The sequence below is a fragment of the Petaurus breviceps genome, unplaced genomic scaffold (genome assembly GCF_028583685.1).
Source record: "Petaurus breviceps papuanus isolate PSGF00001 unplaced genomic scaffold, PetGlider_PUasm1.0 176, whole genome shotgun sequence".
NCBI classification, from domain to species: Eukaryota; Metazoa; Chordata; class Mammalia; order Diprotodontia; family Petauridae; genus Petaurus; species Petaurus breviceps.
In genome coordinates this window covers 33,205,265-33,215,734 of record NW_027185771.1, presented here as the reverse complement: position 1 = coordinate 33,215,734, position 10,470 = coordinate 33,205,265, and the positions used below count along the sequence as shown (strand labels likewise).

Genomic DNA, 10,470 nt, shown 5'->3' with positions numbered 1-10,470 from the left:
ACCCTTATTTTTATGATCCTATAAAATCCTGGTTCTAACACTTTGCAGAGCTAAGAGCACTGACTTCTCATTTCACCCAATGATATGCTGGAGCCAACTTTTATGGCTTAGGACAATTGATTGTTGTATTTTCAGTGTGAGCATTTACACCTTGGACACCAGCAAAGAGATTTGTATCCTGTTTAAAAAGGTGCAGCCTGAATACTACAAGGATAAGTATTAATGAGGCTGCCTGATACAGTGAGATCTTTGAATTTGGAGTCAAAGGATCTAAGTTTCAACCTTAATGCCATCACTTAATTGGGTAAATCACTTTCTCTTTTTAGGTCTCAGTTTCTTCACCAGTGAAACTGAGATAATAATATTTGTGTTTTCTATATCCCAAGATTGTTATGAAGAAAATGTTTTGTCAAGCTTAAAATACTGGAGGGTTGGGAATTGCTGCTTAAGGGAACAGTAATTGACAGGGAGTTTCCCATGGTCTACCAGCATCTGCCCTCCTGTGAAGAAGATGGTTCAAATATAAGCATTCTCATATTACAAATGAGGAAACTGAGCTTCTGAGAGGTAAAATCATGACCATCAGACTGATATGTCTTGGCAACTGATTAACAGAATTTCAATTTCTTATTTAGGAGTAAAGATAATTTAGTTTTTCAATAACTTAACAGTTAACACCTAAAAATTGTCTAAGTTTGGGATACAGGAAAACAGGCACTGAACTTGGAGTGAAGGGACCATAATTCAAATAGAAGTTCTAACACCTACTGTTGCCTGTATGATGTTTCACAAGTCAATTTCCTTTTCTGAATCTCAGATTCTTCTTCCATAAACTGAAGGGGTTGCACTTCACTAGATGGTATTTTTCAGCTAGACTTTCTCAATTTAAAAGATGCATGGATTTTAATTTCTAGACTGGCTAGACAGTGAAGGCTGACAAGTATTAGTAGCTAATAATGCTTGATTTTTTAGACTGATCTAAGCTGACAAAGCATTTCTCTCAGAAATGAGGCAGATGGTACAAGTTTTACTATCCCCATTTTATTAGTGAGATAACTGAGGCTAAAGTGGCTGAAGTGACTTGGACAAGGCCATAAAGCACATTAGTACTAAAGCTAAAATTCAAACTCAGGTCCACCAATTCCAAAGCTGTTTCTCTTTCCATGATTCAATCAGAACAGGTAATTTCTAGACAGCTCTCCAAAGCTGCTGAAAACATTTGGTTTCTCAAATTCTCTTCACTCCTAAATAATTAGAAATCTTATCTCTCAAATTGCCATGGTATTATTCAAGAAGTTTGATCGAATTCTGGAGACTGGTAGATTTCAAGAATCTTAATGTCAATTATTCTTTCATTAAATAATAATAATAGTTTTGACTTCAAACTCATTTTTTTCAGTGCTACCCCACCAGCCAGTAGCTGAAATATTTGACAAAGAGAATCCCAATGGGAAGATTTTTAATAATGTGCATATTGCAGTATAGACATTTCCAAGGTCACACAGCCATGCAGATGACATATGGTCAACTGGACAGACCAACCATTTTGTTCTAATCTCACTTGGCTGTCTGGGTTTCCATTCATGCCTTTCTGAATCTTATGGATGAGCAGCATCTACCAATGGGAAGGGTCAATATCACATTCTGCCTGGAAGCTTTGTGTTCAAGAGGAATCCTTTAGGGAATGATGAATTCACATATGTATCTCTTGCTGCTCCGACAGGACTCATCACTCCACTTTCCTTGAGCTGCCTGGGAGAACAGGGCACAGTTTTCCCTCTTCCCGCCGTTGGGCTGTGCACGATCCCAATTGAGGAAGGTAATGGCAACACCATTGACATCAACAAATTTGCCTTCATTGACCATGTCATTAATCCCCAGCCAAAAATCATTAATGCCTGGCAGACTCTTTTTTCCATAGTCTCGCAGGGCATTGGTTTCATCACTGTTCCTGGGAATGACCAGGGTCCCACCTTTGGAAATGCAGTCCTCATTTGCCTCATGGAAATGCTTGGAGATATCAGATGCCAGGTAGCATTTTTTGTGTGCTTTCACACCTCGGAGGCAGACTGTGAAGAGAATAATGATTTTGAATGCATAAAATAAAATTACAGGGGTGGCTAGGTGGTGCAGTGAATAGAGCACCAGCCCTGGAGTCAGGAGGACTTGAATTCAGATCCGGCCTCAGATACTTAACACTTACTAGCCATGTGACCTTGGGAACTTAACCGCAATTGCCCTGCCTTCCACCCTCCAAAAAAAAAAATTACAATAGGAACCAGTTATGTTGAATATAGCTTTCAAAATATATTTTAAGGTAAGTTCATGGACCCCAGGTTAATAATCCTTGTTCTATTAGGAAAAAAAAATCTTTAAGAACAGAGTCCATCTTCCTTTTTTACTTAGATACTCAATACTTAACACAGTGCCTTAGATACAGAAAGCATTTATTAAATGCTTTTTATTCATTCATTTCTTGGATGAAAAGCCTAGTGTGTGGTGCCAGGTTTATACTCAAAGCCTTTCCATCTTGGTAAAGTATGTCAGAGCTTGTGTTTTATGGTAATAGCCTTTACGAGCCCAAGATAACTCCTATACCACCATACGCATAATAGGATAATAAATATTTTTTCACTGAGTTCTTATTTCATTCTTTGAATTTCATACCTATTCCTTAAAAAAAAATAAATCTGAATACCATCAGGCAATCACCTAGCACAGTGCACATGATGCCCAACTAGGAGCCAGGACACCTAGATTCCAGTTTTAGTCTCATTTGGCAAATGGGACTAATGATAGGGGCTCTGCCTTATTCATGCATTTGGCATGAGACTTCAGTGGGAGAATGGGTGTAACAATGTTTTATAAACTAAACAGATGGAAGGGGTCTCAACTACCAAATAATAACACCCAGTGAATTATTTGGGGGGGTCATGGAGCTGAAACCAGAAGCCAGGCCCTGAATTAGAGGAAAAACCGATTATAACTTAAACAGACCTCTTAATTTGTAGGTAGTTACCTACAGCAAAATATCAAAGAAATTCAGGCTTGCCTATAACCAGGGATCTTTGGACGGGAGCAATGGAAAGAGCTTGGTATTTGGAGACATAAGTCCTGGGTGAGAATCCCACATCTGACACTCAATAGCTATTGAATAAGTCAGGTCCTCTTGCTGAGCCTCATTTTCCTCCTCTAGAAAATGGTGATAATAATGCTTGCATTTCTCACCTGACAAGGTTACAGTTTGTAAACCACAAAGTGCTATGAGTGGCACAAGCAAAGGCAGCTGGTAGTACAGTACAGAGAGCACTAGGCCTGGACTCAAGAAGATAAGAGTTCAAATGTGACCTCAGCCATTTACCAGTTGAGTGACCCTATGCATGTCACTTAACCTGTTTCTTCAACTGTAAAATTCGTGTAACAATAGATCCTAACTTATAGGATTGTTGTGAGGATCAGATGAAATGATAATTGTAAAAGGCTTAGTATAGTCAGTACCCAGCACGTAATAGATGCTGTATAAATTCTTAGTCTATTCCCTCCCTATGTGTGAACCAGTTTTATTGGCTTTTAAAGTTTTATTTCTTCTTGGTGCTGAGTGACAAGTATTTTATAGCAATTCAGCTTTTGGAGAATCTCTTCTCTTCATTCATTGTGGTATATTGGAAAAATCTTTAGATATGAAATCAGAAGATGTGAGTTTGAATCCACGGTCCATTGCTTCACTGCTTACTATCCATGTGACCTGTAGCAAGTCTCGTCCTATCTTTTAGTTACAGTTTTGTCCTCTGTGATCAGTCACTTGAGTTGATAAACACATCTAAAGGGCCTACTATGTACCAGGCACTGTGCTAAGCACTGGAGATAGAAATAAGAAAAAGAAGACAGTTCAATCCCACTAGTTCATTCACATTTCCATTCCCCGGCAGGACATACACACACTTTAAGGGAAGGGGCTGGGAGTTTTTTTTTGGGGGGAGGGTTATAATTTTGATGATAAATGAAAAAAAACACTTGGGATTTTTTTTTTAAACTGGAATTTCATATAATAATAGTTTGTGAACAAAAGTTAATGTTTTGTGACCCCAGTTGGTGTTTTCTTGGGAAAGATACTGTAGTGGTTTGCTATTTCCTTCTACAGTTCATTTTACAGATGAGGAAACTGAGGTAAAGAGGGTTAAGTGTCTGAGGCTGGACTAGAATTCATGAAAATGAATCTTTCTGATTTTAAGCCCAATGCTCTATCCACTGGGCTACCTAGTTGCCCCATGAACAAAACTACTTTTGGTAAATGATGATTACTTTTTCTGATCACATGCAATTTCATTGGAACTCCCCACAAGGAAACTCATCAATGCAGGTGGTCAACTATTCTGAAATTTAGAGTTGCCTCAGGGCATTGAGAAGTTAAGGGTCTTACTTAGGATCACACAGCTCAGGATGTTTCTTCCAAACTCTGAGGCCAGTTCTATTCATTATGTCATGCTGCTTCTCTATTGACTATTTTTTTAAATTAAGATACTGTTTGAAGTTAGGAACTGGTTCATATAAAATGGAAGTACAAGGAAGTAAGAAGGGGGTACAAATAGCCATAAATCTGTCCTATTCAGTCACACCCTTGTCAACCAAAATAGTGAGGAAAATTCCTAAGGTCCTTTTTAGCACTGACATTCTGTGATCCTCTGATCCCAAATCTTCAATGACATCTTGCACCTCTCAGCAACAAAGCATCCATGATAAACATTCTTACCTGTCTGCAGGGCTTGCATTTCCTTCAAGGCATTTACTTCTCTCCAGAGCTTCTCCACCTGTGTTTTTAGGTCACCATCCTTCTCTTTTGTGCACATGAGAAAGACATAAGACACCAAGACAAAAATGTTGAAAAGTAGTTTTGCTGAACAGAGATGCCAACAGGCAGTCACAAGGGAAAATGCCTTGATTCATGTGGCCTATAAGCAAATGGTCATTAGAAAGTTCCTATGAAGGACTTACACAGGGCAATGCTTGTGATCTTGGGCAGTCACTTTCCCTCACTGAAACTTAGTCTCCTCTTCTTTAAAATGGGAATAAAATTACCTACCTCAAAGGGTTGTTGTGTTCTTTCTCCTCCATCATCCTTAGTTTCCTTCTTTGTAAAAAGAAAGAATTTTTGCACTATCTACCTAACAGGGTGGTTATGAAGAGTAAATGGTGATAATGTATGGAAAGTGAGTACTTTGTAAACCTTAGATTATATGAATTAGAGTTGGAAATGATCATGGAGATCATTTAATCTAACCTTCGTTTTTTAAAGAGGAAGGAATTAGGTCCAGAGAAGAAAAATTATTTGCTCAAGGTTACAGAGCTAGTAAACAGAACTGGAATTCAAAACAAGTTCTCTGATTAAATCCTATGCTTTTGGCACCACATCAGACTGCCTGTTAAAACACTATTCATCTCAGATGTATTATTGTTATTATTTTTTATTATTAGTGTATCAGGCTACAACATCCTTTATTGAATGGATCACTCGTGGCCTGTATCAGGTTTTAGAATAGAGTTAAACATATTACAATAATTATTAAGCACCCACTGTGTACAGAGCATTATGCTGTATACTGAGGAACATAATAAAATAAAGCTCTATCCTGAAGAGTAGCCCCAGTTGGGACTAATCTACATTTTAGCCGTGAGCATGACTCACATTTCTGTGGTGATTTAATGCTTTTAAATTACTTCCATAATAACACTTTGAAATAGCCAATGTGAGTATTACTGTAATTTGACAGGCAATTATTTAATAGCTAGCATTTATTTGAGATTTAAGGTTTGCAAAGTGCTTTACAAATATTATCTCACTTTTTCCTTACAACAACCCTGGAAGGAAAATGCTATTATTACTCCCTGTTTTACAGATGAAGAAACTGAGTTATACAGAGGATAAGTGACTTGCCTAGGGTGACACAGTTAGCGGTGTCTGAGGCCAGATTTTTTGGCTTCAAGTCCAGCACTCCATGGGTACTAGCACCTAGCTGTTCCCTTTTTTGCCTGCCACTGTGGTAGGCCCTGGGGATAAAAATACAACAAATGAAACAATCTCTACTGGTTAAGAACTTACATTATGGGAGGGGAGACAACAAGTACATATGTGTGTGTGTGTGTGTAGATATACCTTATATGTGTGTATCTACACATATATATTATATATATTCATTACATTTTTATGTATAACTTAAATTATATTATTTATATATAAACATATAACTTCATATAAACATATAGATAGATATAGAATATAGCATATGGAAAGAATAAAAACAAAGTAGTTTAATATAAGAAAGGGAAGGCACTAGTGGTTGAGGGGATTGGCTAAAGCTTCATGTAGAAGGTGGTGCTTGAGGTGCATCTTGAATTAGGAGAGGGAGTCTCTGAGGCAGAGAAGAGGAAGGAGGGCTTCCTAGGCATGGGGGAGGGCTAGGTTATCATGTGTGAGGAACAGAGAGAATATCAGTTTGGCTGCATCACATTGCATGGGAGGGGAACAACGTCCAATTGGCCTGGAGAGATAGGTTGGGGCTAGTTTGTGAGGGCTTTAAAAATTAAACAAAGGAGCTTCTGAGTAAAGTATGAATAATTTTGGGTTTAAAATGGAGGCCAGATTACAAAGTTCTGCACAATGCTATAAGGAAAAGAGTGTAAATATTAGAGAATAAAAGCCAATTAGGAGGTCACGTGGCATAGTGGAAAGACTTCTGGATGTGGAATTAAAGGACTTGTTTTTGAACTTGCAGTATGACTATGAATAAGTCTCTTACCTTCTTTATGACAGAGTTTTACTGTATGTAAAATGAGAGCATTGGATTAGATAATTTCTAAGGTCCCTTTTAGAATGACGATTTAGATCTATGAAATACAAAATATGTATTTCTTAGCTGTACTGTTTAATACTCAGTGGTAAAAAGATCTCAGACTAATCCCAGTAATTTTTGTTGTTGTTCAGTCATTTTAGTCATGTCTGAATCTTTATGGGGGGATTCTTGCCAAAGATACTGGAGTAGCTTGCCATGCCCTTCTCCAGCTCATTTACAGATGAGGAAACTGAGGCAAACAGGGTTAAGTGATTTGTCTAGGGTCACACAGCTATTAAGTGTCTGAGGCTGGATTTGAACTCAGGTCTTCCTAACTCTAGACCCAGTGCTTGATGCCAGTAGTAGAACTCTCCTTTCTCTTCCTCAATATCTGTTCTTTAGACTTCTCAGTAAGGTTCATGGGGTCCTGTTTAATCTTGTCATAGTACTCTTTGTTGTAAAAAAAAAAAAATCCATGGACTGGGAACCAGGACAGCTAGATTTGAGTATCCCAACTTACCTGGGTAACCCTGGGTAAATCACTTTCCCTATCTGAATTCATCAGAATAATAATCCTTGTATTCACAGTGGTACCAGGAGGAAAGCACTTTGCAAACTCCAAAGTGCTAGAGAAATGGAAACTAAAATTTTTATCCTCATTTTAGAGATGAGGACACTGAGACCCAGAGAGATGTTCAGTGTTACAGAACTCATAAAGTGTACAGCTGAAATTGGAATCTAGGTTTCATGGCTCCAAATCTACTGTTCTCCCCAATACATCAGAACTATCAGGAATCTGAACCAACAGAGGCATCCTAGTATAATGCAAAGAATATTGAGCAGGGTATTGGCCAGCTCAGGAGCAACTCTAAGCTCTAGAATGAAATTTGGTGGATATTATGGAACCATTGCCTTCATCTCTCCAGGTCTTAGATGCTCCATCTGTAAAATGACACAATTAAACTAAATGCTCCAAAATGTCCTCTCCACCTCTGATATTCCATGTTCTTGTTCTAAGTTTCTGTCCACATTTAACAGTCTGTGTTACATAATCTAAGGTGCCTTCCAACTTCATTAGTTATCCTTCCAATTCTGATATACTGTTATAGACTGTTAAAGCTGGAAGTGACCTTTGAGCTGCTTTATTCCAAAATTCATTTTACACGTGAGGAACCTAAGCATGAGAGAGGAGAAGCAATTTGCCCAAGGTCACAGAGCTAAGAAATGGCAGAGCCAGGGCTTGATGCAGGGCATTCTTTCTCCCACTGAAATTCTCTTTCCACTCTAGCTAGTCTCTCATTATGTATTGTGTTGTATGTTACAAAGACCTATCTAACTCTGATATTCTATGGTCTAGGATTTATGCATTATAAAGTACATAGTTAGAGTCCCAGCGATCCGTTTCCTAGAGCTGAGTCTTAGGTAAAGCATTTTTGATCTCTCAGCCTTCCCACAAAGCCTTTCCTGGATCAGATGATTATGGTTCCTGTCCCAAAGAAATCTCACTTGGGAGTCTTAGTTTCTTCAGTCTAATATTAAGAGGCTGCAAAAAAAATCATTTTGGGGGTGGAGACTGAACCTTGAGATAAGTTAGGGGCCAAAACCATATCTGCCTTGGTCACATAGAGATATGACAACAAATAGACACACACACACACATACATAGATAACTCCTGTTCTTCATCATTGTCTGGTCTCAGACATTTGCGGCAGTCACCATTTTGTCCTTTAAGATGGACAAAATGGTGGTTATATAAACTTGCCACATCATCCATTTCTCTCTACATTCATTCTTTCCTTTCCCTCCAGCCTCCTTCTTGTATTCTCTGACCAGGAGGGGTCAGAATTGGACTTTAAGAAAATGCACTAGCAAATATGAAATTGCCCAGAAAAAACCTTAATTTACAAATACTCAAGCCCGAACTAGTATTTACAAATATAGGGAACTGGAAATAGGATCTTTATAATCACAGAAAAGAAAAACATAAATGACTTGACTTCTTGACACAAATGTCACGTGTGGATGCCAATTATATTCTTGTTTCTATGGTTTGGTTATTCATAAAATGTTCAATTCTGGCCAGTTACTAATAAAGAAACATTGACAAGGAAAGATCAGAATTACCTTTACCTAGCAATTCCCTAAACACTGTAGAATTACAGAAAGGAACAAAGAGGAATTTTGATCCTTTCCCTTCACTGGAATCATTGATAATTTTTTCCCCTTGAAATACTTTTTTAAATTGTTTTTTAAAATATTTCTTAAAAAAAAAAGACAAGGCAATGAATATCAGAATTCATTAGAACCTCAGAACATAGCACATTAGAACTAGAAGAGGCCGTAGAAGAGAATGTCAGCATTGGCACATTTATGTTCTATGTTCTAAGTTCCCTCCCAACATTTTTATTTCATGAACCTCTTAATGTATGAAGGAAAATGTTTACCTTTCACTCTACGTTTGCTGTGTTTTCTGGCTTTTAGTTTGGCAGTCTGGCTTTGATCAAGGAGTAAAATAATGATGAGGATGAAGATCCCAAGTCCATTATGGGCCATTTCTTTCCAAGAAATGTCAGGAGACTCCAGAATACTTAGGAGCAAATGATACAGCCGAATCGTCCTGGGCTTTATAAAAATGAGCTAGGGAAGCTGGCTCTTCTCTCTCTCACAAAACTAGTCAAAGTGCTTCTGTTGGCTGGAGTATAAGGTGGCTCCTTGTTCTCCCTCCACAGGTTAAAAAAAAGCTTCATTTTGGCTACACTTCTTGGCTGATTTGCATTTTGACAGATGATTTTTTTCCCTTGGTACATCACATTTGGTTTTTCCCCCATTACTCTTGTACCTCCCAGAATACTGCTGGGTTTGGGAAGCCTACTTTTTAAGTATCAGACTGTAAACTTCAGAAACTAATGGTGCTCACAGAGAATCAAAATAATAGCTCTTATTTAGAAGGTACTCTAAGGTTTACAAGATTCTTTCCACACAAAGCCTTATGAGTTAGTATAAATATTAGTTTCTCTATTTTGCAGGTGTGGAAATTGAGACCCAGAGCTATAAACTGAATTCTCTAGGATCATAAGTAATAAAGCTAGAACTCAAAGTTTATACTCTCTGATTGTAAATACAGCTAGGGGTCAAAACAATATCCACCTTGGTGATACATAGAGATATGACTAGCAAATACACACATATACAGAGAGATACTCCCGTTCTTCCTCATTGTCTGGTCTCAGATATTAGCTGCTTCCAACTATATACTATACGTGGTCACCAGTATATAAGCCCCTATTTATAGAAAAAATATATAATCATAGAATCTTAGAGCTCAAAGGAATTTTAGAGTTCACTTAGATAAGGCAAATCAACAAGCATTTATTAAGTGCTGATTGTGGGCTAAGCATTGGAAATACAAATAGAAGCAAAAAGAAACAGTCTAACCCTCAAGGTCCTTACATTCTAATTAGAGAAAATAATATAGAAAAGGCGTACTGGCCTGTGGGTCTGATGGGAGAGGCTGGACTGCAGCCTGGTGAAAAATGAAGAAATGGCTAGCCTGAGTGTCTTTCTGAAATGGAGGTTCTCGGAGGAGCCATCCAGTCAGAGGAAGGGACAGCAAAGGCAGAAGACACTTCTGAGGTGTGAATT

The 10,470-nt window shown here is 38.0% G+C and overlaps 1 protein-coding gene across 1 annotated transcript; it reads right to left on the bottom strand.

Annotated features, from left to right (window-relative positions):
* Nucleotides 1-1,616: 1,616 nt before the first annotated feature.
* CLEC3A (C-type lectin domain family 3 member A) lies at nt 1,617-9,381 on the bottom strand. The gene is made up of 3 exons (XM_069085942.1): nt 9,273-9,381; nt 4,751-4,834; nt 1,617-2,069 (listed from the first exon to the last, which is right to left on the bottom strand). The coding sequence occupies exons 1-3, from the start codon at nt 9,379-9,381 to the stop codon at nt 1,678-1,680; spliced, it is 585 nt and encodes a 194-aa protein (XP_068942043.1). The 3' UTR covers nt 1,617-1,677.
* Nucleotides 9,382-10,470: the final 1,089 nt, after the last annotated feature.

Coding starts and splice junctions, on each gene's coding strand:
- CLEC3A (XM_069085942.1), bottom strand. CDS start 9,381: ATGGCCCATAATGGACTTGGGATCTTCATCCTCATCATTATTTTACTC. Junction 4,835..9,272: donor CAGCAAACGTAGAGTGAAAG/GTAAACATTTTC, acceptor TGTGCACAAAAG/AGAAGGATGGTGACCTAAAA. Junction 2,070..4,750: donor AATGCAAGCCCTGCAGACAG/GTAAGAATGTTT, acceptor TTCTCTTCACAG/TCTGCCTCCGAGGTGTGAAA.